At 48.9% G+C, this 25,000-nt stretch overlaps 1 protein-coding gene across 4 annotated transcripts in view; it reads left to right on the forward strand.

Annotated features, from left to right (window-relative positions):
• The window catches only part of plxnb3 (plexin B3), a 50,760-nt gene that overhangs the window by 9,712 nt on the left and 16,048 nt on the right, over window positions 1-25,000 (forward strand). Inside the window, exons 1-10 of one of the 4 annotated variants that reach the window (XM_035521878.1) lie at window positions 4,183-4,326; window positions 12,853-13,984; window positions 17,198-17,377; window positions 19,511-19,639; window positions 20,410-20,510; window positions 20,927-21,059; window positions 22,836-22,995; window positions 23,898-24,006; window positions 24,488-24,596; window positions 24,824-24,955. In XM_035521878.1, coding sequence (XP_035377771.1) covers window positions 12,869-13,984; window positions 17,198-17,377; window positions 19,511-19,639; window positions 20,410-20,510; window positions 20,927-21,059; window positions 22,836-22,995; window positions 23,898-24,006; window positions 24,488-24,596; window positions 24,824-24,955 — 2,169 coding nt within the window. In that variant the 5' untranslated portion in view covers window positions 4,183-4,326; window positions 12,853-12,868. Of the gene's footprint in view, window positions 1-4,182; window positions 4,327-12,852; window positions 13,985-17,197; window positions 17,378-19,510; window positions 19,640-20,409; window positions 20,511-20,926; window positions 21,060-22,835; window positions 22,996-23,897; window positions 24,007-24,487; window positions 24,597-24,823; window positions 24,956-25,000 lie in introns of those variants that run through there. The other 3 variants (XM_035521879.1, XM_035521880.1, XM_035521881.1) reach the window with 3 other exon arrangements.

Below are 25,000 nucleotides of genomic sequence, written 5' to 3' on the forward strand. Positions count from 1 at the left end.
CTGCACCCCTCCAGGGTTTGGGTTTGTTGGGGAGTGCTGAGTTGGTCTTTACAGGTGCTCAGATGGCATCTGTATGGCTGGTTACCACTCAGTATAAAAGAGGTACTGAGCTGAGCTCTTTATATTTTGATTAATCTGTACTTTAGCTCTCATTATATTAGGACTAGCCCTTGTCTTAGGTGCTTTTTAGTGTATTTTTATGGAGTGGATTGCAGTACCAGTGGATTACAGTACATGCAATGTATTGTTTTTACATCACCGTGTTGCAGAAATTATTTGTGTGCCGTGGGCAGCCTAACCAATCACACAAGTTCAGAACTTTTCCACCAGAGCTTGACTGCATTATCATTAGCCTACATGTAGTGTTCTTATATTTCCATGACTATTTAATATTGTCATATTAATTATAGTAACATTCTATTTATTATTTGTAATAATTGTTTAATAAAATTAGTTTTTATCATTTCAATAATATAATTTATTATCACCACCAATAGTTGATTTCTGCTTGCTTTTTGGATAAACCAAACCTCTTTAATAACAGCACAAATACTCTCAGGTAATCTATGTGCTCCACCACCTCGTTACTACTGTTTACTTCCGTTGTGCGGCGCTGTCTGATGACACATCCTTGGTTCCAATAAAAACTGGTACAGACGCGAGCCAGTTCTCGGAACAGCACCAAGGTACTAAGAAGCCCGAATGGAACCTGTTCAAGAACCACAGTTATTTTGGTTCAACGGGCTATGTGGGTGGGCAAAATAAAGCAGACGGCCTAGGAGGAGGGGCCTCGTGGGGTGGGGAGTAGCTCTGTTGGCCACGTTGTAGCAACGGTTCGTTGGTGTCGTTTTTGACATGAGGCGTATCACAATAGCAACACATAACAATATGTGCACAGGATCATATTTTGAGCTCCATGTGCAGCACTCGTATGTGCTGTTAACAGGCCAAAAAAACAACATTTGGTTCTAGAGTCAAAGCGTTTAGTCACAGCCCGTGAAATACTGCAGCATGTAAAAGTGATTAAGGCCTGTTTGCATTTCTGCAGATCCGGGTGTAGTCATCTCTCCTCACCCTCGGCGGACTGAATCGAATTGTCCTCGGAATTATTATTCTGCTCAGGCCTTTCACTCCGACAGACGCTTGGTTGGCTCGCCTTGTAAAAAGGAAACTGCTGCAGAGCAGGGGTCAGAGGTCATCAGCAGCCACAGTGGCAGCATTCAGAGCTTGCCGAGCACCATCCCAAACGCGGGAAGGTCGTGGCGCTTCCGTTTAAAACGCACACTGGCCAGCTTTATCGAGTCCCGCTTCGGTTCTGTAACAGGCATGCAGCCTGCGTGTTTCAGCTGGGACCGCATGAGTGAGGGGTACTGTGTCAAGGGGGGGGGGGGTGAATTCGGGGTGCTCCCCCTGTTGTGGGGAAGAGTGTTTGGATTCTACGAGGCATGAAACTAGAACACAATCAGTGTCTTCAGTTTCTCTTTCACGCCGTCACTTAAATGCACATTCACACACACTAATACACTTATGCTTACACGTACACACACACACACACACACATTTGTTTTCATCCTTTGTCAGAAGGTGTCACATATTTAATAATATATGTACTATATGTAAACATTTTGCTAAACGTAACACTAAACATAAAGATGTTTTTGCCCCTGCACCTTTAAAACATGAAACATCTTGGGGGGATAAAAGTTAAAAAGTAATTTAACTGTCAGGCTGTCTGATGTGCTACAAGCGAACACACACACACTTACACTTAAATATGGTATATATATCCATTTATTAATTTAAAAAAACAACAAACACACACGTGTACACTCACATGATTCATGTATTACAGACACCAGTGGAAATGCTATAGTGGCCGTAGTGGTAGGGTGTATCTCTACCAAGCAGTCAAAATGAACATAAAAGTACATCTAAACTGTAATAATGGTGTGTGCCATGTGAGTATGTGTGTTAACATTTATATTTTACGGCATTTAGCTGACGCTTTTATCCAAAGTGACTTACAATTATGACTGAGTACAGCTTGAGCAGTTGAGGGTTAAGCACTTACTCAGGGGACCAACAGTGGCATTTTCCCACCCTGTCTGCGTCTGTGCGACTACGTTTCTCAGAAGTGTTTTCATAGCCCTTTCTTTGGCAGGCATGTGCTGCACGCGCACCTCTGCTCCGGACAGCGCAACACTGCAGAAGTGCTGCATGCAACCAGCGAGCTTCTCCGGCTGCTGCCCTTCCGCACCACACACTCCCTGTGCAAACATCTGCGCCGCCACAGGAAACCTCTGCTGTTGCTGGCCTTTGCTGCCTGCTTCTCACGGGCATCAGCAGCCTCCACGGAACAGGCCGTAAACCATGTTCACAGAATGCCCGCTCTGCTTTTGTGTCAGATATTTTCAGGTTTCCCTGTTGTGTGTGTGTGTGTGTGCGTGTGTGCGCGTGTGTTCGCTGCCCTCAGTGAACCATCCCTACCATATTCTGACTCAATTATTCAAAGCACAATTGATTATTGCTTTGAGGCACCATTCTGCACTCCAGCATTCCAGAACGACGGACAGGCAGACAGACAGACCCACAGTGAATGCTGTCTGCCTGCGTGCGTGTTCACGTATGCGTGTGTGCGTCTGCGACCGACCCATTGAGAGCCTGTCCTTGGCGTGCCAGCCAGGCGTGTTTGGAAGCAGAGAGCAGGGTTGCATCTTCCGAACAAATCCCCTCATTGTCTGGTTCCGAGCTGCAGCCCATGGCTCTGGCAATGTAAACAGCTAGCCACAGACAACTGTTGGGCCGCCCGTATCTCTGCCAAGCCCGTAAGCATACGCTTCGCCTCGCCCCACACACGCGCGCACCGCTGCTATTCCAGGACTCATAATTGCGGTGTTTAAAAAAAACACACACCATTTCATGCAAAGCCAATTGCTATTAATTGATAACAAGCCAATTTTTTTCCCGGTGCCGTGTTTTTAACTGTTGTCTCTGTCTTGCTCACTGCGTGCTCTCCTCCCCCCACTCTTCATTATTTCGGGGATGCGTACATTTTTGTTCCACCTGCCAATAATGGTTTCCTCCCACCGTTGGACACATTTCCCCCCAATTACTGCGTGTCACCTCTCCACCCCTCTCCTCCACCCGCACGGCCATTCATTACTGTCTTCCACGCTTTCAGTCTGCCTGCTTCAGTCATTCTCTCTCTCTCTCTCTCTCTTTTTCTCAGTCTCCCTCAGGTTGTCTTTTCCTCTCCCTCTGTCTCTGTTTGTTTTCTTTTCCCATCTCTCTATCTCTCTCCACTTGTTTCTTTCATTTTTCTTACACTCCCTCGCTTTTTTCTCCTCTTTTCCTCTTTCTCTGCTTACCTATCGCTCCTCTTCTTCTCCTCGTCTTCCTGTCTGTCTGTCTGTCTGCTTGTCTCTCTTGCTCCTTCTCCTCTTTTATCTGGTTTGTGCAGTGGAAGGTCTTTGTGAGGAGGATTAATATTTTATGAAGAGGTATGATGAGGGCTCTTCACTGCCAGGCAAACAGTCCCAGCTGAGCCCTGCTCACCCGTCCGGAGCTCAGCTCGTTGGAGAGACCTTCCCTTGTCTTCTGCTTCCACTGCCTCGCTCACCCCCCTCAATTCTCTCTCACTCATGTTATGAATAAAGAAACTGGTACACATAATGTGTAATGTGGCTGTTTCACTTACGGTAATGTCATTTCGGGCTCTGCTAAATTCACTCAAATATTTCATACATCCTTTTAAACATATTATTCATCTTCCACTTTTGTAAAAGTTCTTTGACAGACGTGGTCGCGCGGATTCATCTTAGCGTCGTGGAAACTGGCGCAGTCGGGGGACGTTGGACAAACAAACGCAAGTGATGTGAAAGAACCGGTTAAGGAGACGACGGCCTTGGCTTTCAGGGACGCTCGCCAAGCGCACGGGAGGCTCACTGGGGTCCGGCCTGGGCGGAGGCGCGAGCTTAGACACGCGCTGCAAGCGCGTTCTAAACTCGCGCGGAAGACGCGACGTGAAGAGGCGAGACTCCGCCTGCTTTTTTTTTGGGGGGGGGGGAAGCTCCGCCTGTTCGGAGGCGTTTCGCTCGCGACTGGCGACTGGGAATAAGCTCCGCCCACTGCCGCGAGGGGTCGGCTCGCGCTGCCGTGTCTGATCGTGGCTCCCTCCGAACAATGTAACGCGCGCATAATGGGACCTGTGGGGCGTGCAGGGTAGCTGGGCTGCAGGGTCGCTGCGACGCCTTCATCGCCGTTTGCTCCGTCGTAAGAGTCTCCAGCCACGCTTTAAGGGAATGCAACTCCGCGCTGCCGAATAAAGTAAGTAACACAATGCGCCAACTTTAAATCGCATCCGCTCCCGCCGCGTCGTTAAACCGAGAGCTTAGTTACACTTTGTGTGGTTGATTTGATTTTGTTATGTAGTAAAAGTGAGTGAATTGAATGTATGTGAGAGCATGACGAAGTTTGGCTGGCAATTGCTATCAATTGCTTAGGTGTGGACCACCGAGTTATTAATGATCTGAGGTTAGCTGAAACCTTCACGCAGGTTAAGCTGTGGTGTTGCTATTAATCAGTCTGAACTAAAACGGTAGTTAATTCTTCCGGGTCTCTTTGTCTGACCGGTGAACGGAGGTGATTTCTTTATTTCTCGTCTGTGCGGGCTTGCTGTCAAAGGGCCCTTCAGGTGAGGGAGGGATTTTTGCGCGTACATCCTATTTTAATCGGAGCTCATCATCAGCTCTGTGCTTTTTTTTTATCCGCGAGAGAGGAGAAAGCGTGGAAAATAAAACCAGTTTTTCAACTAATGCGATAATCAAATACTATACCAGACTATTGCATGCTGTTTTCCTTTGTTACACGCCGTCTCCATTTTAATATCCACTGGGCTTATATTTGGGCGTATCTTAACAAGTTGTTTTATTTATTTCTAGCATTTTTAAAACTTTACTGAAATATTTAGCCACCCCATAAGCATGCACTATTTATAATAAAGTTACATTTTCAAAGAGTTGCACCAAGCAGCTGGAACACCCACAAGACTGTAATTATACTAATATGGAGGAATCTTGTGCACCTTTGGTGAATCCATTAGAAGCTAATCAGAGGCTAACTAGATATTTAATTGCTCATGCATTCAGTCCCTTCATCTAGAGTGCTGCTCTGTAAGTATGGCTGGTTATTGTATTACCCTCAAGGGAGACGTGACTGCTGTCACTCAGGCCAGCTAGAACAGCAAATCGACATCGTGACAGAATCAGTACTGCAAAAGTAGAACCTTTCTATCTCGTTCTCAAACACACAGACAGTCTTTTTTTTTCCCCCCTCTCACACTCTCTCTACACGTGTATTTGTACAACATATGCACACACACACACACATCGACACGTGTGCACACACCACCTATTCCCCCTCTCATCTACATAAATACACTCACACACCCGCACATACATGTGCGTCGACGTGCTTGCACACCCTCACACACTCTCTTCACTCTGTCTCGTTATCACTCTATTGTCTCCTGTCTAAACACCCCTCCCCTCCCGTCTGGGATTGCTGTGTTCTTTACCTTCAGCACATGCTGGTGTAATCTTCTGCGGGGCTCTAATCTGCTACTTCTGTTGACATTCTCTACTTGGTGTTCTGCGTGAACCCCACACCCACAAACAAGCCCCACCCTACACTTTCTTTTTTTTATTGTTCTGTTAATTTGAACATTTTCATTTCCCATGTGTATTTGTGTCTTTTCCCTCTCTTCAAAGAGAGCTGTGGGCTTGTAAACTGTGAGACTCATAAATTGTTTGGGAGCGTTCAGACCGGCTCCAAACCCCACGCATGCCAAATGCAGCAACCTCACAGCTGGTTTAAGTGTTTTCTGACATTAAAAGGTCCATTACATAGAGTGGTGAACAAGGGCTAAAGGACCAACACAACACAAAAATGAGCTGTTTAAGGCACTTTCTGAAGCCTGAAAACAAAAACACAGCAGTTTTAGTTGCTTTCTAAAGACAACATCACCATTGTTCAATAAACACTATCTTTCCATCACAGTTGGCATTAGAATGTCCTGGAAAAGAACTGAGTTCATAAATGGACTCAAACCCACCAGGATGGATGATAACATTCTAGAAGCTTCCCAGCAATCACACACAGGTACAGTAAACCAAACCCAAACTTTGGGTTTGTTGGTGTTGGGTGAAGAATGGTTCAGGCCACTGAAAAACATCATTATTATAGAGGGATATATATATATATATATATATATATATTTTGTGTGTGTGTGTGTGTGTGTGTGTGTACAGGGCAAAAGCCCCAAAGCTTAATTAATATCTGGGGTGTGTGTGTGTGTGTGTGTGTACAGGGCAAAAGCCCCAAAGCTTAATTAATATCTGGGGGGTGTGTGTGTGTGTGTGTGTGTGTGTGTGTCAGAGTATGCACAATTGAAAACCTTGAACGGTGAATCAACAGTGTTAAACACTTTTTTGGTGTGTGAGTGAGAAGGTACCCATATATTCATATCTACGTTTATGCAGTAAGAATATGCTCATAAACACTGCGCTCCTTCCTGCATTATCTTGGCTTTCATTGGAGCAGTGTGTTTATCGGCCCCCGTCGAATAATTAACAGTGCATCGCCCCGCACAGATGCTTGACAGGGTGGCGATGAAAGCTGCATGCGTATGTGTGAGGAGAGAGCGAGAGAGAAGGGGAGTTAAGTGTGTGACAGTGTGAAAACGAGAGCTGAGGTGATGCCTCATAATCATAATCATATAGCAGGAAGCCTCTTGGTTTGTTTTTCTTTACAGTGAGGGCGACGGTTTGCACCAGGCTGAGCCACGCGAACGAGGCTGTGGCGAGACCTCCTGGCCCAGTGCTCAGGTCACACCCGTGATGGTGCCTCCACCTGATCAAGATTAAGTGTGCTGTGTTATTGCCATTAAGTGTGGAGTCACTTCCTCGTTAGAGCAGAATACCAATCTTGTCTTTATCGTGGCAAGTTATTAGAGCGCCATTCTTACTCCCCAAGTGGCCATTAAGGGTCATTAGCATCAGAACGAGATGGCATCATCATATTTGTTTATTCTGAGAGGTGGTAATTAGACAAAGTGAACAGTGATTGGTTGGAGTCTGTCCCAAACCGCCCCCTCCCCTCACACACACACCTCCCACCCAATTCCTCTACAAATTCTTCCAGGAGTAAAACAGCACTCAGTAGTGCCCTGCCAACCTGTGTCCACGCACGCACGCGCGTTCCCACCTCGCGCCAACGACTTGATCATATCAAATATTCCAGTGCATGCGAAATGTGCAAAGAAATATTCATGAGCTCAGTCGGCAGGCGTGAGGCGAGGATGTGGAGGAGGCACGAAAGGAACGAGGGACAGACTGAAACAGGCGGGAACGATAGCAGAGTTTAGGGCGAGAGAAGGAGTAAATGAGAGAGGGAGGCTGTGATGCATTAGGAAACTGCTGGAATATTCAGGTGGTTGCGTTGCTAACTGCGTTATTTTGTCTTGCTGCTTCTTCCTCTCTCGGTTCTTGCAGCCATGCACCTCTTTCTTTCTCTCCTTTTCCATTTTTCTTTCCTCTGTTTCTGTACTTTGTGGAGTGTTGGCCTCCGCCATATCAGCCCCACCCACCCACTCCGAGTACGGTATGGTAATGACCCCCCCCCCAAACCAGGCCCCCTTCTACTGCATAGAGGTGGTGATTAAACCACTACACGCCCCAGGCACACACACACTCTCTTATAAATATATATATATATACACACACACACACACACACACACACGTACTTGGTGTGCTGACACTCTCATGCTTGGCATCAAAGAGACTTATAAATCCCTAGTCCCCCCCACTCTCATTCTCTATCTGTGTTCCTTTCCTCCCTCCTTCTCTCTCTCTCTCTCTCTCTCTCTCTCTCTCACTTCTATTCTATTTTCCAACGGAGGGAGCCCATGCTATAATAATCAGTGGCTGTCTTCAGAATGCCTTCATTGCTCTGAGATGCTTCTACTGTCGCTGCGTGTCGTGTGAAATGCTTGGGGTGTGTGCGTGTGTATTAAGCATGAAATGATTTGTGCGTGTGTGAGAAATGCTCTGTCTTTGTCTCCCCTCCCGGCCGCACACTTGTACACGTCGAGGTGTGTGTGCGGGAGTGGGTGTGGCTGCCCTCGCTGTGCCCTCTTCCCCAGGGTGGTACTCTCGCCCGCCTGGGCCAACGTGAACCGTGCCTACTCTATACGCTCCACTGCCTTTACAGCTCACCTTCCCATCAGCTCTGTGTAAAGGCAGCCTCATTTGTATTCGTTGATTTTACTAATTTATTGGAATACGAGTGTTTGCGTTTCCATTAGAGTTCAGTGGTAAAGTCTAGTTAGTGGGTGTATGTCCGTCTGTAGCGTGTGAATATAGAAGCTGTTTGGTGTACACAGAGTAATGGCTGACTGTGCACTTGACTTCAGACCAAACCGTATGGGTGAGGTTCAAATGGCTCTCACTGAATCCAACATCAAAGCACCGTTGTCTTCGGTTTCCACACACACACACACACACACACACACTGTTACTTTGTTTGGTCGTCTCCACCCCACCCATACACACAGATGCGCATCTTTTCATCTTTGGAATAAGGTGTAGGCTTTGTGTGTGGTGTCCTTCAGCTTCTTGTGTGTATCCTAGTCGTTGTGTCTGTCTGTCTGTCTGCCGTTAGATGCGTGTTTGCGTGTCTGTGTGTGTGTTAGTCAGTCAATATCTGTCTCCTCCAGTGTATGGTGTAGCCAAGCGGAGGATAAAGGACGCACACGCATGCACACACGCACACGCATGCACACACGCACGCACACTGTAATTGCTTGGGCGCCTGTTTCTGGGTGTAATGGGTGGAACCTTTGACAGCAGTGTGCAGTGAGCTCAGCAACACAGCAAGTATGTGTTCTCTCCACGCCACTGCCCAGACGAGGTACAGACGAATAATTGAACAAGAGAGAAAGAGATGGAGGGGGAGAGATAAAGAAGCAGAAGGTAACAGCCAGTGGAAACAGTTGACGACAGCGAGGGACTCGGCCAGTGTCAAAGGTCAAATTGGGTATCTGAGTGACTTAATGGCTTAGAAAATTCATTACATTAGTGGCAGGCTTCAGTTCTCCAATCCTCTTGTACCTGCGTTTGCCGTGGACCAGGAGGGCCCCACTTCACCCCCCTGCTACTGTAATGCCCGTGAGCAGCAGACTCGCCCTCCATATGCCAGCTGCCCGTCAGCCGGCGCATAGCCACACCCTGACCTTGCTGCACCACACACACACAAAGGTGGCGTGGCTTCAGTCTGGTCTGAGGAGAGTGCGTGTGTGTTTCCTCTGATTCCCTTGGAAAACCGGGAATGGTTGTACCATTTAAGAGAGAAATGGAGAGCACACTGGAAAGGGTGGGATGGACAGTTGGAGAGGGAGAAAGGACGGTGGGAGTGGTAGGGGAATGCTGATACTGCAGAAAGGACTGCTGAATTTGAGCTGTGAAATTGGCTGTTTTGACAACGATTGAGACCCCCTGCACTCTATTTTATCAGCCTTTTGTTCGGTACGGTTGCCTTCCTGGGTTGTAACCACACACACACACACACACACACACACAGGCTGTGCGACTTCAGCAGACGTCCTCTGGCTTGTCTGTGTGTGCTGTGATTTCAGGGAGGATGTGTTGAGGGCGACGCACCTCTTCATCCCCCTGTTCCACTCCTTCACTCATTCTCCAGGGTGGAGGCTCTTCTGGACCCGCCACCGTTTTCTTTCATGTAGTGCATCAGAATTGTGGCGCGTGTCACAGCTGTTACCGGCCTTCTGTACAGAGCTCGGTTCTTTTGTTTCTGGCCTGTCTTAGAGGGGCTTTCCTCCAGAAGCTAGAGCGGAGCGTCTCCAGGTCTCCCACGTGCTCTAGCACTGATGAACGTGTTCGGGTGTTTCTGCTCAGCGGTCGGTAAGACCAGGTCACGTGACTCACAGGAGAGTGAGCATTTCCACCAGTGCCTACAAAAATCACTGGCCAATCAGAAAGCTGCTTTGAACCGGATGCTCAGAAGCAGTATTCTGATGCCGATGGCGGATAGTGGTGGTGTCCCATGTTCTCGTTGTTAAAGGAATACCCAAAACCTCTGTCCTTCCCAGAGCCCAAAATGCAAAACTTAACAGATATAACTGGGAATGTCTGACCTAAACATTTCATCTTTATCTTTTAGTGAACAAGCAGTTTATCTAGACTAACTAGAAGAAAATTTTGCAAAATTCTCTAAACCAAATGATAACCTAGATCGCTAAGAAACCATGCAAACATTCATTATTATAATTATTTTATAAAGCTAAAGTTTGTTTTATTTAAATTGATGGATGTAACTCCCCCATCGCATGACCAATGCATCAAAGATTTGGTGCAAAACCTCAAGAAGGAAACGCAAACAGCTCTGAGAAGCCTCGTTATGTGTGGCGTGAAATACTCCTAAGTGTTGGTACGCCACATAGGATGTTAGAAAGCTGGCTTGCATAATCTCACCGCTACCACTGAACTGAATGTTTGCACTTTAATGAGGTGAGAGACTATAATGATTCAGTCACTGCATATGCGTGTTTGTGTCTTGTGGTTTCGTCTCACCGCACAGCACGCATTTTCCCCATTGACCCGCACACCCCACAAGTAATGGTGCTTTGAAACCATCCCTTTACGTCACGGGTACCGTTGTGGGGAAAAAGCCCTAACTGTTTGTTACATTCGAAGACGTAGACAGCCATGCACAATGTTACCTGAGCATCACAGCTTGGTCCTCTGAAGTATTCTGCACTAACCCGCAAAGATGAACAATAATGTAATCTAGAAATTGGAATTAAAATATCATTGCTGAAGTGGGCGGAGCACCACGGCAGGTGCGGAGGCCCACATAAGTGGCATAGTTTGTATATAAACACCACTGTGAAACCTCACCCCAAATGGCTAGAAATCTAAAAAGCTGGTACAATGGAATTTTCTTAAGACTAGCGTTCGGTCACGGCTAGCTAAGGATCCTTTGAAAAAACCCCCGGCTTTGCGGGGCGGTCACCAGCAGGCCAGCGCGCAGCCGTTGTCCGATTCTTTAGCCTGCGTTGGTTACAGCGGGGGGTGGGGGGGCACTGGGCAGGGGACGCCGTTCCGCCATCACGTCTCATAAACAGCGTGCCGGCGTACGTTGGCAAGGCCGGGCCTAATTGAAAAGAAGGAGCTAATCTCGCCAGCGTGTCAAACTGTCCTTTCATTGAGCGGAGGCTTTGAAGAGAGGAGATGGCGCTCAGTGGAGCTGAGGAGCTGAAATGCTCTGCATACTGATGGATCCCAGCAACTGCTCACGCTCTCATCTTTCATATAACGGCGTGCAGGCCCCCAAGACTTCTGCTTCTGCAGTATGAATTAAAGATGACTACTCTCCCTCCCTACTGTGCGCTCGCGCGCTCTCTCTCTCTCTCTCTCTCTCTTTCTCTCTCGATAATTTCATTCTAAGAGAGGAAAAAAATCTGTCCTGCATTTTGGCACAAATTAGTCAAGGTCCTAATCAGAGCTGCTCCTGTATTTTTCACAGGCAAAGTAGCAGAGAGGGTTTGTTTTTTTTTCGTGATTTTCTTCTTTCGCTTGTTCTAAGCTGTTTTCTAAGCTCTCTTCAAACTGTTACAGGTGCGTTTGTGTTCTTGTGCGTTTGTGTACTGGTGTGCGCGTGTCTGTGCGTGTGTTTGAATACTGGAATGTGCGTGCGTGTGTGTTTTGCGCGCGTGTGCTCGCCTCAAGCCAACTCACTAATTTCACAGCTTCATCAGATAAATTTGAGAAGAAGCAGCTACAGGGATCATGCATAATTTAGCACTTAATGTCTAACCATCACAACGTCTATCATGGCCTTCACTAGTCACGCTCTCTCGTATACGCACAGAAACTTTCTTCCATTTCTTTTTCTTTCAATCTGTAGCATTATATATTTGACTTTTTTCTGTTTTCTTTTGTTTTGTTTAACTTTTTAAACTTTGTCTTTTCACCGTCTCTGGATCTGGTTTTCTGGTCCCTTGATCTGTTCCTTTGATGTGGCCGTGCCTCGGTTAAGGTGAGGCCGTCACATCCTGCCCCTCCTTCCTCTTGTGCCCCCGGAGCTGAGGTGCCCCTGCGAGGTGCTGTTGTCCAGCTGGGGGCAGGCGGCAGGCTTCGGCCACTTCCGTCCTCCTGAAGGTGGCAGGACATCGAACAGCACGAGTGTGTTTGAAGCTCCGACGCTTTGTGTTGGACACTGATGCACTGTGCTGCTTCCTCTGGTGTGCTTGTGTTAACACTCTGTGTGTGTGTGTGTGTGTGTGTCTCTCTCTCTCTCTGTGTGTGTGTGTGTGTGTGTGTGTGTGTGTGTGTGTGTGTGTGTGTGTGTGTGTGTGTGTGTGTGTGTGTGTGTGTGTGTGTGTGTGTGTGTGTGTTTCTCTTATGATTCATCCATTCCCCTCCCTGCTTGTGGACGACTATCTGGCTTTCCTTCTTCCACACTCTTCCTTCCTGTTAATATCCTATCAAATTTTCCATCCCTCCTCATTCCCTTTTGTGCTCTCTCCCTCCCCCCTACTTTCCTTCATTCACTTCCTTCCTTTCATACGCACTCCCCCCTCGCTTGGTCTTCTCTTGCTCTGTTTTCTATGCTGTCATCCTTCTATTATCTTCTCCTTTTCACCCTTTCGTTTCATCCCTCGCTATTCTTTCTGCTTTTACCAACCCCCTTTCGTTTCTGCCTCCCTCGTCCTGCCATGTTCTCTATATCTATCTCACCGTTGCTCTCTCTCTCTCTCTCTCTCTCTCTCCAGCAGGTAAGGGGGTGCCATGCCGGTCGCTGCTCCCCTTCTGCTCGCCCTCTGGTGGTGGCCTCCGGTACTGCTCCTGCTGTCACCCCCTGTTCTGCTTGTCCTCAGCTACTCCCCCAGGAGCACCTCCCCCACCTCCACCCCACTCCACAACTCCCGCCTCAACCACCTACTGTTGGACTCCAGCTCAGGCCACATCTATGTGGGGGGGGTCAATGCCCTGTACCACCTCTCCGCTGACCTCCAGCTCCTCTCATGGAGCAAAACGGGGCCCAAGCTGGACAGCCCGGACTGCCTGCCCCCCATCGACCCCAGTTACTGCACCCAGGCCCGGGAGACGGACAACACCAACAAGCTCCTCCTTCTGGAGGAGCAGGGCGAGGCGGGGCGGAGCCTGATCGTCTGCGGGACCGTCCTGCAGGGCATCTGCGAGAAGCGCAGTCTGCAGAACGTCTCGCAGGTAATGTACCAGACGGCCAACCCCGTGGACACGCAGTACGTGGCCGCCAACGACCCGCGCGTCTCCTCGGTGGGCGTGGTCGTCGAGCGGAAGGGCGTGCGCCTCATGCTGGTCGGGCGTGGCTACACCAGCAAGGGGCCGGGCGGGATCCCGCCCATCACGACCCGCCGGCTGGCGGCGTATCTCTCCGCCCCGGCCTTCTCGCACGAGGAACTGGGCAAGCTGGTGGTGGGCAGCTACTCAGAGTACAACAACCAGTTCGTGAAGGCGCTCCTCCACGGCGACCACGTGTACTTCCTGTTCTCGCGGCGCGACATGCGGAACACGCGCGAGTACAGAACCTACATCTCGCGCGTGTGCGCAGGGGACCCCAGCTTCTACTCGTACGTGGAGGTCCCGCTCGACTGCTCCGCCGGCTACAACCTGGCGCAGGCAGCGGCACTGGGCATTCACCGTGGCGGCCACGCCCTCTTCGTCGCCATGGCTGCAGGGCAGGCCTCCACACCCACGCCCACGCCCCGCTCGGCTCTGTGCGTGTACGCCATGGCCGCCCTGGACCGGGCCATACAGCAGGCGCAGGAGCTGTGCTACACGGCGGAAGGGAAAGCTCCCCAGGGACTGGACGCGGCCTACATCGAGTACGAGGTGTCCTCCACGTGCCTGAAGCTTCCTCAGGTGAGTCACGTCCCCACCGCTGCTCAGGGAGGATTAACCGTCTCGAGAATCGATGGCCCACCTCTTGAGGGGATTCTCGGCAGGCTCGGTTAAACACAGCTGTCAAGGGCTCTGCACAGATGTTTGAATTCTGTTCGGTCTGACTGTGGGACAGAGTAGTGCACCTGTGGGAAGAGAGCTGTAAGACCCACTTCAGTGCATCTGTAAGATTTCTCTCATTTACTTGAAGAAATTCCCTCGCTTGTTTGAGAGAAATCCTCTCCGTTGAAATGTTCTCTCGAACTTCTCTCGCCAGTTAGTTAAAAGCCTTTAACCCAGGATCTTAGTGTTTGGCTAAACCTTTTTTAAAATGAAACATGATGCAGCAGGTGGCCGACTGAACGGACACTCTGCAGTTCTGTCCACAGCACATAGCCACGCGTGCCTTAACTCCAAGCCTGGCGCCACTCATTGCCGCTATCTCGCATCCGAGCGGCACAGCGGCGCAGCTCACAGCCGGCAGTACTGCAGCGGTGCTTCAAAGCGCCCCTCTACTGGCGAGAACAGGGCACCAGTGGGCCACCAGCGGGCGGCGGCTGCCTTTTAACAAGGGCCAAGTCTGAAGCTAAGGGGCCGTAAGCCCGCGCGGCGCACCATGCAGCCCATTAGCGGGGTCAGGGCGAGACGGTGGGGTTAGTGGCTCGGGTTTCTGGGAGGGGCCGCCGGGAGCAGAAACCGGGGACAGCTGGGCTCGCGATGCGGACGTGTAGGCTGCAGAGAGAGGTCCGGGTTAGGTTAAGCCGCAGCTGTCGGACGCAGCACCAATTCGTCCGGCACGCTGCGAGCCGCACGGTTTCTGGAACGCTGCCCCACACTCAACCCGCAGGTCTCTCCGCCGTGAGCCATAGCTGGGAAGCTGATACTGGTTGTGTCTCGATCCTCGGTGCACTGATCTCATTATGCAGTGTTCTCACGTTGTACTGTCTGTTATTAATGGCTGGTTTAATTACGGGGAAGAACGGTGTATTGGGGTCTTATTTTTTGAGCCTTAAAAAAATTAAATAAAGAATTCTGTGGAATATGAGCAGACTAATAAAAAGGGCCAAAATTAAAGTGATACTGATCCAATTAAACAGTTTTAAACCTGTTTACGTAGTAATTTTATATGGTGTCGGACAGCGTCAAACAGATACATCCTGCTGTTTATGGTAATGGCGTAAAATAGTGATTTTTACTTGCTTGGCAATTAGCTTCTGCAGGAAATGTGGTCCAGATTTTACTACTTTCATATGAGAAACCACATGAACATTTGAAAGAATAAGGGGATGTTATGGGAGAGAGGGGGTGTGTGTGTGTGTGTGTGTGAGTAAGAAAATTACGTTTTTAATAGGTTGTAGGGGGCAAAACAGGGTGTCTTTGTGTTAGAGTTTTATTGTGTGTGTGTGTGTGTATATCCAGATTCAAGCTGCAACTGGTTTGAGTTGTGCTGACCCATATCCTCTCTGAGCTTGGTTACGCTGACCAACACACATATACCCACACACACCAACACACCCACACTCTCCCACATCGCATTACTGACCTCTGAGCCTCTGATCTCCTCTGTGCCCCACCCCACCATCCACACACACACATACACACACACACACACACACACACTTAGCTTACACCACAGTGGCTTATGTAACCCTAATAGAACGCACTCAGATTTTTGGTCTCATAGGTCATTTGGCTGTTTTTAAACTCCCCGACACAGATCAACTGTGTTTTATGAACTGCATATTGTGTTTTATGAACTGCATATTGTAGAGTTGCATCTTTTAAAAGTAGCCATTAAAAAAATGGCTTTGCTAGTACCAACAGTCTACATTATGCTGTAGCCTACACAATGCTGTGCGTGGTTCCCTTTACTCGAACGCCAGCTTTCGCATGCTGAGCCCTGCATTGTGCGCCTGTCAGGCAGCTACAACAGCTGCAGGTGTGGAATGGCCCTGCAGGCGGGACGGCGGCTGAACACTTCTGTGACCAGCTGATGGCCTGTTTGATGATGACAAGCTTACAGTAAAAGGGATTCACACTTCGCTTTTTTTTCCCACACCATGTTTCGTCCACATCGATTCGACTATATTGATTTTCCCCTACTCGGTGAATAGTGGTTCAGGTGGTTCCATCCTGGTATGGAGAGAGCTTTGCTTCTTTCTTTAAAAAAAACAATATTTTTTTTTTTAACATTTTAACATGAATCATTCATTGTTTTGACTCGGTCGAACACGACCCAGCTGGTTAGCACCCCAGCGGAGTCAACTTGGAGAAGGAAGCGTTTGGGCTTCTTCACAGCTGGTGCAATGAGAAAGCAGGGCTCCAGTTTAACTCGCTCCCCGTTTAACATCCCAGCGCTCCTCAGTGGTGGATTGGTGACGTTAACTGAGGGCTGCTCCCGCTCCCGATGGTCTCCCCTCAGAGGACCGCTGCAACATGAACCTAACAAACCAGAGGAGCCTTTGGGGCTTCAGAGTGAACCACAGATGTGTGTGCTCGTCACGGGATGGTATTTGTGGCATTTTTATGGAGGTGGCACCCAACAACCTTAACCAGCTGCCACTGGTCATGTTCGTCCCTGTGACCGAGGGTGACGGAGCTGGGGAACTTGGTAGCCTTTTTCGAGGCTTTGAACTTTGAAATCAAAGCACATCTCTACCAAAATCCCATCATCCCCCTGCTGGCGGTTGTGTGTTACTACAGCAGTGTGGCGTCGGTGGGAACCAGGTGTATGTTGAAGTAGAACTCTAGAAGGTGCTGTGGCCACCCTGAGCTAGAGCTGGAGAACTATCACAGCCCCACAGAGCCATGTCACATACTACCATGATCACAGAAAATACTAGTTTCTCATTGGCTACCAGGTGTTTGTAATTTTCTTGTATCAGAACACTGCTAATAGTGGATATGGACATGAGGGGCTAATAAGTTAAATAGAAAACAACATAAAAAGCATAAAAATGAATTTGCTATTTTCATATAATTCCGTTAGCAAACAATACAAAGCCACCGTTTTTCAGAACCTGGTAAGTGGCCGTGGTGTACGCATGCCAAACTGTCCGGACGGTAGCGTCTGCTTTCTGTTGTGGTCTCTGCCTGTCTCTGTGGTATCCTGTTTTGAAATGGATCCAAAATGAAATGGCTTGGATGAAAGCAACCTGACCAATGGGTACTGTGTGTGTGTGTGTGTGTGTGTAGGAGTCTGTGAGTGAATACCCGTGTGGAGGTGAACACACCCCGAGTCCCATCGCCAGTGTCCAGGCGGTCTACTCCAAGCCCGCCATCACATGGGCAACCCAAATCACGGCCGTGGCTGTGGCCACCGAGGCCGGACACACCATCGCCATCCTGGGCGACAGGAGCGGACGACTGCACAAGGTACCAGTCGCCGCTTGTGTGTGTGCGTGTGTGAGAAAGTACAGTTTCATTAATGACTTTTATATTTTAGTTTCTTTAGTGTGTGATGATGCTGCGTGCGTAATGTCCGTGAGATGACCCCTTTTGACTCATAAACTATGTATTGCTCCTCAAAGTGTGACACTGAATATTGGTGCTATTGAGGGAGGGTTATGGCAGTCCCAAAAAAAAAAATCACTCTAAGACGAGTATCTGACTTGCTGATGTAATCGAATTTTTAGATGTTTTTAGATGCTTAGGTCAGTCAGCATGTGCCTTGGGGCAGCGTCGTGCATTGTGTTCGACTGTGACCTTGGTTCCGGTCAGTGTGCAACGTGGTCTATATTTTTTGCCTTGACTGTGTTAGATTGTATTTCCCAAGCACAAAGCGGTTTTGTAACGTGAGGGAGCTTCCGCCTGGTGTTGAGTCACATTCTGCCGGGGTCAAGGACAGTCTGCTCATGAGCACGCTGATGGAAGCTGCCAAAGATCGCTTTTCAAAGGCAAACTTCAGACCGGAACCAAGAGCCGGCTAGGTCAGTCAGGGTGTCCCCTGCTGGTCACTCTGTGGTACTAGTGCAGGGGCACTTCCAACTGGACTGCAGCTGTCGCCTGGTTCAGCTCCTCTGCTGACTACCTCGCCCCTTGCCTGGTGCATGATGGGAGTTGGAGCAGATGAGAGGTGGGTGTGCCTGCCAGCTGGTCCCTGGGGTTCAGGAGTCCACTGGGTGGAAAGCAGGTGCCCACTTTAGCGTCTCCCCCCCCGTGTGTGTGTCTCCCCCTGTATGTCTCTCCCTACGCATCATGTCGCTTGGGGCAGAGGAATGCATGACGTGCACGTGCGGCAGCAGACACCTCTGGATCGCCGCCGCGCCTCACCAGCGCAGTCTTGTTTCCTCGCAGTCGGCAGCGTGGCGGAAGGGGTCTACGGTTTCTCTGAGCTCTGGAGAAAAGGGGGGAAAAAACAGGAACAGCAAGTTGTCTTCTCTGACACCCCCCCCACCTCTCTCCCTCACCTCCTTCCTGGCACTCCTTAATACCCAGCGTAGCCGATAATGATCTGTTGCCTCCGGCTTTGGTGATTTATGGCTGTTGAGTGTGTGCAGCGGCAGGGAGCTGCTTTAGGAGTCTGTCGCTGCTGTGCTGGTTGGTGTGGGAGTGTAAGTGTTAACGGGGGAGTGGGATGTTTGTGCGTGCCCGAGTGTTTCAATCTCGTTGTGCGAGATGTCTGCCACCCACTGTTAGCCCGATCTGGCCCGAAGGGATGTCTGTGATCATGTGAGGAGAGTGCGAGTGCTTATGAATGTGGGTGGGTGGGTGTGGCTGTGAGCTTTTGAGTGTGTGTGTGTGTGTGTGTGTGTGTGTGTGTGTGTATATATGTATCAATGTATCTGTGCTGGCATGTGCTTGTGCATTTGCATCTTGCGTATGTATATAGATTTGTTTGTGTGTGTGTGTGTGTGTGTGTGTGTGTGTGTGTGTGTGTGTATATATGTATCAATGTATCTGTGCTGGCATGTGCTTGTGCATTTGCATCTTGCGTATGTATATAGATTTGTGTGTGTGTGTGTGTGTGTGTGTGTGTGTGTGTGTGTGTGTGTGTGTGTGTGTGTGTGTGTGTGTTGGTATGCATGTTTGTGTGTATGAGGATATGTGTATAGGCATAGCTTTGTTTGTGTGCGTGTGCGGGCGGGTGGGTGGGACATGACTGGGCTTGTTGGGAGCCCTGGTCCCCGAGTGGCCCGACACTGTGGTTCATTGTCTGTGGGCTGGTTGGAGCAGCTGCAGCTCCTCCAGGGCTTAATGAAATATTAACGTTCTCCATCGGAACAGGCGGTGTGTTTACAGCCCTCAGCACCTCGGGCTAGTCGCATCCCAGCCTCCGCATGGTAGCACCCCACTGGCTCTCCACACGCCTGACGCCACACACTCCTCCCTGATGAGACTGCACCCATGCTGTGTGTGTGTGTGAGAGAGTGTGTATGTACGTGTGTGTACAAATGCATTTATGTATTTGCTATTAGAAGAATGTACAACATGCGCTGTTGAAGCTGGTAGAACAATGCAATTACCTGGTGTGTGTGTGTGTGTGTGTGTGTGTGTGCGCGCGCACAGGTGTTTCTCCATGCCAACTGTACAGGTGCTCTCTATGAGTCAGTGGAGGTGGACAGTGAGAGTACCGTCAATGCTGACCTGCTGCTGGACTCGACGGGACACAACATTTACGTCCTGACCGAAAGAAAGGTGTGTTCAGTTTATCATAATAGAGGTTCAAATAAGTGAACCGAGTAAGAACACCTGGATTACACCACACACTCATGGGCGTGTCAAATGAGTATAATTTAGGTTAATTTATATACGGGGTACCGATGTATTATTTGCCAAAAAGGACAATTTTGAGTTTGTTATTGGTTTGATATTGGAATATCGGCTGATAATTTTCATCTATTCAAAGATTAAGCCGTTTGTCTAATTTATGCCTCATTTTGTATATTTCTACAGTTAAGAAAAATGCTAATAATCAGAGATTGTTAGTTTTATTTTGTAAAGTGCAATCTTTTGTTTAGAATAATTTTCACATCAGATTTAATGCAGAAAAGTAAAATTCTCGGTTATTAATACTGGTATCGGACACAATCAAGTGCTATTGGTCACTTATGCTGATTATCGATTATCTTATTGGCCCAAGAACTTCAATACGAAAGATTCTGGATAACCCGAACCATTTCAGGTTGTAGGGTATCGCATGTCACATGTTCTGCCGCTTCAGAGGAGTGGGAATTCAGTGTTGTTCCCAGCAGAGCTGGAAACAAAAGACTAACGGCATTTCATCCGGCCGAAATGTGTGAATGCAAATGATGTGCGAGGGTGGATGTCAAAAGTGGTGCCTCTTTTCAGTGTGTTTGAAATGCCAGCTCTGCTACTGGATTACAGATCACAGTCATACATTTACCAAAGTTTTTTCGCGTTGGATATTGAGCGCGTGCGTGTGTGCGTGCGTACGTGTGTTCCAGGTAACAAGGTTGCCAGTAGCTCAGTGTGAGCGGCACCTAGACTGTCATTCATGTCTGTCAGTCAGAGACCCCTACTGTGGCTGGTGCTCCCTGGAAGGAAGGTATCCTCTCCCCTCTATTTCTCTCCGGTCGTTTTCCTCTTTGTCTGTACTGGTCTTAGGCAGCGTCTGTAAAGTAGGCCATCTCGCTGATGTGACTGTCAGTATAGTTTCATTGTGCCACTCTCAAAACTTATTACTTCTGTGTTACCTTCTCAGTCCCTAAATCCTCAGGCATCACTACTCAGCCTTATCAGACCTGTCTGAGAACTTTCTGAGTCTTTCTTCGTTATTGGATTTAACGACACTGTTTGGTTTACTTACACTTTGCTGACACACCTCTGTTAAGCAGTTATTTGTGTCTAGCCACAATGTTGACAACAGAAGGAAAATTTGAACCAGTTGGATCAAAAGCAGTGTACACTTTAAAACAATGACCTTATTATTAAGATGTGTGTGGGTGTGTGGGTGTGACCTAGGTGTACCTGGAAGCAGGAGTGTGTTCGCCACACGCAGCCTCACCACTGGTTGTGGGGCTATGGGCGCGATCGGCAGTGTGTGTCCATCCAGAGTCTGGATCCAGCCATCCAAAGCCGATATGAGCAGACCCAGGTACACAAGCCCACTACAACCCACACTACGGAAAAGCTTGCACAACACCTTTGATGTTAGAACGCGTTACATCATCAGTCGGCTTCAAAGAACGTATGTAGTTTTGCAGTAGCTGTGAAGTTCGGGGAAAAAGACCCCACCCCCACCCCCCACCCACACACACACACACACACACACACACACACACTGTTATTTCCACCTCTCCCTTCACTTTTCCTTCTTTGTGATGAAGCCGTTCCCGCCCCTCCACCCCTCCGCCTCCCTGCCTCCTCCGTGCTCCTCCGCGTCTCCTGCACATATCCCTCGGCTCCCTGGCACCAGGCCAGGACCACGCAGCGCTCCCGCTCAGAGAGCTCCCGCCTCTCCCGCAGATCTCAGACCAGTGGCGGACTCCCTCAGCACAGCCGTCAGCTGTGGGCAGCAGGCACAAAGAGCCAGTAAAGAGAAGAACGTCGGACTCAAATGTCCAAGCGTGTGGCGTGAACAGCGGCCCGGGTTGAGCTGTGTGGAGAGTGTGAGCGTTCGGAAGGTGTGCTTGGGCCCAGACTGAAGTAAGGGTGAAGACCTCTGCATTATGGCTTTCAGACAGAAAAGAGATTGTAGTTGCCTTCTGTGGATGGCGGGTTTGTCCTTCGAACCCAGAGGGTCAGCACGGCTATCCTGGGGTCTCCTGTGATGCTGGAACTACTGGATGTGAGCCCCGTGCCCGCACGGAGATGAGGGCTGTCACGTTGGATCCAGCACAGGCCAGAAACGGAGCTGCCCAAGACAGACCACTCGGCCGACCCCGCTGTGCAACACAAGAATACCTGTTTATTTGTTTATTTTTGAATATATATATTCAAAACAATTGGTGAAAAGTACAATTATTCGAGAAGCAGCATGCAGCGAGGCCACGTTTGTTGGCCCTAAATGCCGATCACAGTGACGTCACAGTTTATTTGTGCAGTTTATTTACCTTCTCTGTTGTCTGTACTATGTACTCGGGAGGTTCGGGGTGGACGGTGTGGTCCTAGTCCTTTCAGCAGGTCTTAGACTTTGTTTCTAGCCTTTTGTGAGTGATTTTAACTTGTACAGCACTATGTTAAAAAAGTTTAGTCGAATGCGTTTCCTGTATCGACAAACTCCCCTGATGTTTTGAGTTTCACATCTGGGCACTGGCGTGTGCAGGACTTGACAGTGTGGAATGAACGGACACTGTGTGTGTGTGTGTGTGTGTGTGTGTGTGTGTGTGTGTGTGTGTGTGTGTGTGTGTGTGTGTGTGTGTGTGTGTGTGTGTGTGTGTGTGCGCGCTTGCTTGCTCTAGTGCCTTAAACTCTCTCCTGTTGCAGAGTGTGAGTGGTGTCAGTGTTTAGGCTGGTGACCAGTGTAATGAGCGGTTATGGAATTACTTGTCAGTCAGTCCAAGACAGTCTGACACGTCGTCCGCCTCAACGAACCCCAATTTAACCATTACTCACACCCGATTGGATACAGCAGCCTGCTGGCGCACACACACACACACACACACACACACTCCCTCTGCATACCTCCCATCCATGTTCCACTGTGGAAGTAGTCACCCTGAAAAATTGTGGGTTTTCACCCACAACCCCCCCCCCCCCCCACACACACACACACACACACACACACACACACACACACACATACATGATTTTCATCCCCTGCTGGCTGGAAAAATAGACTAAATTAACATTCAGAGGAGCAGGCTTGGTGAGATGCTGCGCTAACAAACGTGCCTGAGCGTTTTTGCCGGCCTTCCTCTGTTTCTCGCAGGTCTCTTTCACCGTGCTGCAGTTGCCAACGCTGTCTCAGAATGAGTCTTTGTCCTGTGCTTTTGGGACTCTCCCCGCTCAACCTGCCGTCGCCGTGGAGAACAGAATCACCTGCCAGTCGCCTCCGCCTCAGCTCCTCCCCCCAAGCCCCTGGGGCAGCGGTGAGTGGGTGGGACTCCTGTTACCGAGGCGATTTCAGTCTGCCAGCCAACTTGGAGAACATATTTCCTTTCTGTGTGAACCGCGATGACCTTCTTCTAGAAATAACCATCATTATAAATCCATTATAAGTTTTTTCTTTTTTTAAATCATCGTTTCATTCGCATGTTCTCTGTCTAAAAGTGTACAAAATGTTTGAGACTTTTACACATAATTTAAACTAAATTTAAACTTTCAAATCTAGGCATTTCCATAGATGAAGATTACATTTCCACATTTGAAGGCCCCAAGGCTTATTTTGGAAATTAATTGAGCGCCATAGAAGCGGCACACGAAGCGACAAAGTTGCGCGTTTCTGAAATTCGACACCAGGAGTGATGACATCGAACATCAGCTCGCATGCCAGCTTAAGTATGTTCCTGAAAGGAAGAAGCTTAGCCCAAAGCCATGCTTGGGAAGTGAGCATCACACACTCAAGTTTCCGTCACACAGTTTCACAGACGACGACGCCTCCTTGCCTGCAGACGCCCTGATGGGTCCATCGGCTTCGTGTGTTGTTGTTGTTTGGATCAGAGTTGCCAGGCTGAATGACTTGGAGGAGCGACAGTCTCCCAGACTGGGACTGTTGTTTTCCTTTCTTTTTCGCCCCCCCAACTTGAAGGCAGTAGATTCGGATCATCCTCCGATTACGGAGTCTTTCGTCAGCTGAATAGGGCGCGTGGGAGCCGGGCGAAAACATTGCCATAACAGTAGACCAGAGTCAGAAACCCGTAGCCATAGTTAGTGACCGAAGTGCGTCTGTTGTACCTTTGCGGCGTCTGTTCTGACTGGTGTGTCTGGTTGTGTGTGTGGGTGTGTGGAGTCTGTCCTGACTGGTAGACCTTCTCCCTTCCTCTTCCCATAGATCACATGACTCTAAAGGTGGCACTGATGTTTGGAAAAGTGACCATCTCTCACACCAACATCACCTTCTATGACTGCAAGGCTGTGGGCAGGCTCAATGCTACCTCACCGTAAGGGCACACACACACATACACATACGCATGCACACACACATACACATATACGCGCGCACACACACACACACACACACACATACATGCGCGCACGCACACACACACACACACGGTGATAGACATTTGAAGGATGAACTAAAATATCTTGTACTCTCTTTTGACTGTCCTTTTTTAACGTTCTGTACGCAGAGATCTGTGCTATTTAGGTGTGTGTAAGTAAGTAGCAAAAGCACTGGTAATGAGCTAAACTGGATCAAATTTATGTCTGAAAGAGTACATTTAACTGCAGGAGTATGTTTGATACCAGTCATTTCCTCTTGTTTGAATGTGTAATTGGATAGCTAGTGCTGCAGGGAGTGCACGTGTGTGTGTGCGAGTGCTCGCGTGTGTGCGAGTGCTGGCGTGTGTGTAAATGGAAACTCTTTTGCCGCAGGTGTTTGACAGGTTTTGTGTGCTAATGTCGTTTTTGGCACTGCAGGTGTATGGCATGCGTGAGCAGTGCGTGGCCATGTCACTGGTGTCCTCGAGATGAACTCTGCACTCACAATGACAGCTGCCCTCAGCAGCACATCATCTACAACAACAGAGTGAGACACTCGCACTCCCTCACACTCTTTTTCTCTCTCTCTCTCTCTCTCTCTCTCTCTCTCTCTCTCTCTCAGCCCCCTTGGTCCCCCTTTCTGAGGTTTACCAAACGACTTCTGGATATCACTGAACTGAAAGGGATTGTGTGCCTCTGTGCTCCCATTTCACGAGGTTTGTAGTTATTACTGAAGTCAATCTAATCCTGTGTGTGTGTGCGCGTGTGTACCAGGAGCCCCATGGCTTGGATCCCCGTGGTGCGGACTCCTGTCCCTGTTTGTGGGCTCTGGAAAGTTCTCCATTAATCCCAGTGGGGTTGGACACCCAGCTGTCACTACAGGGCAGAAACCTGGATATATTTGAGGTCAGACAACAGCGCTTTCCTTGGTTTTTTCTGTTTTTTTTTTCT

This window comes from Electrophorus electricus, chromosome 23, assembly GCF_013358815.1.
Source record: "Electrophorus electricus isolate fEleEle1 chromosome 23, fEleEle1.pri, whole genome shotgun sequence".
Lineage (NCBI taxonomy): Eukaryota > Metazoa > Chordata > Actinopteri > Gymnotiformes > Gymnotidae > Electrophorus > Electrophorus electricus.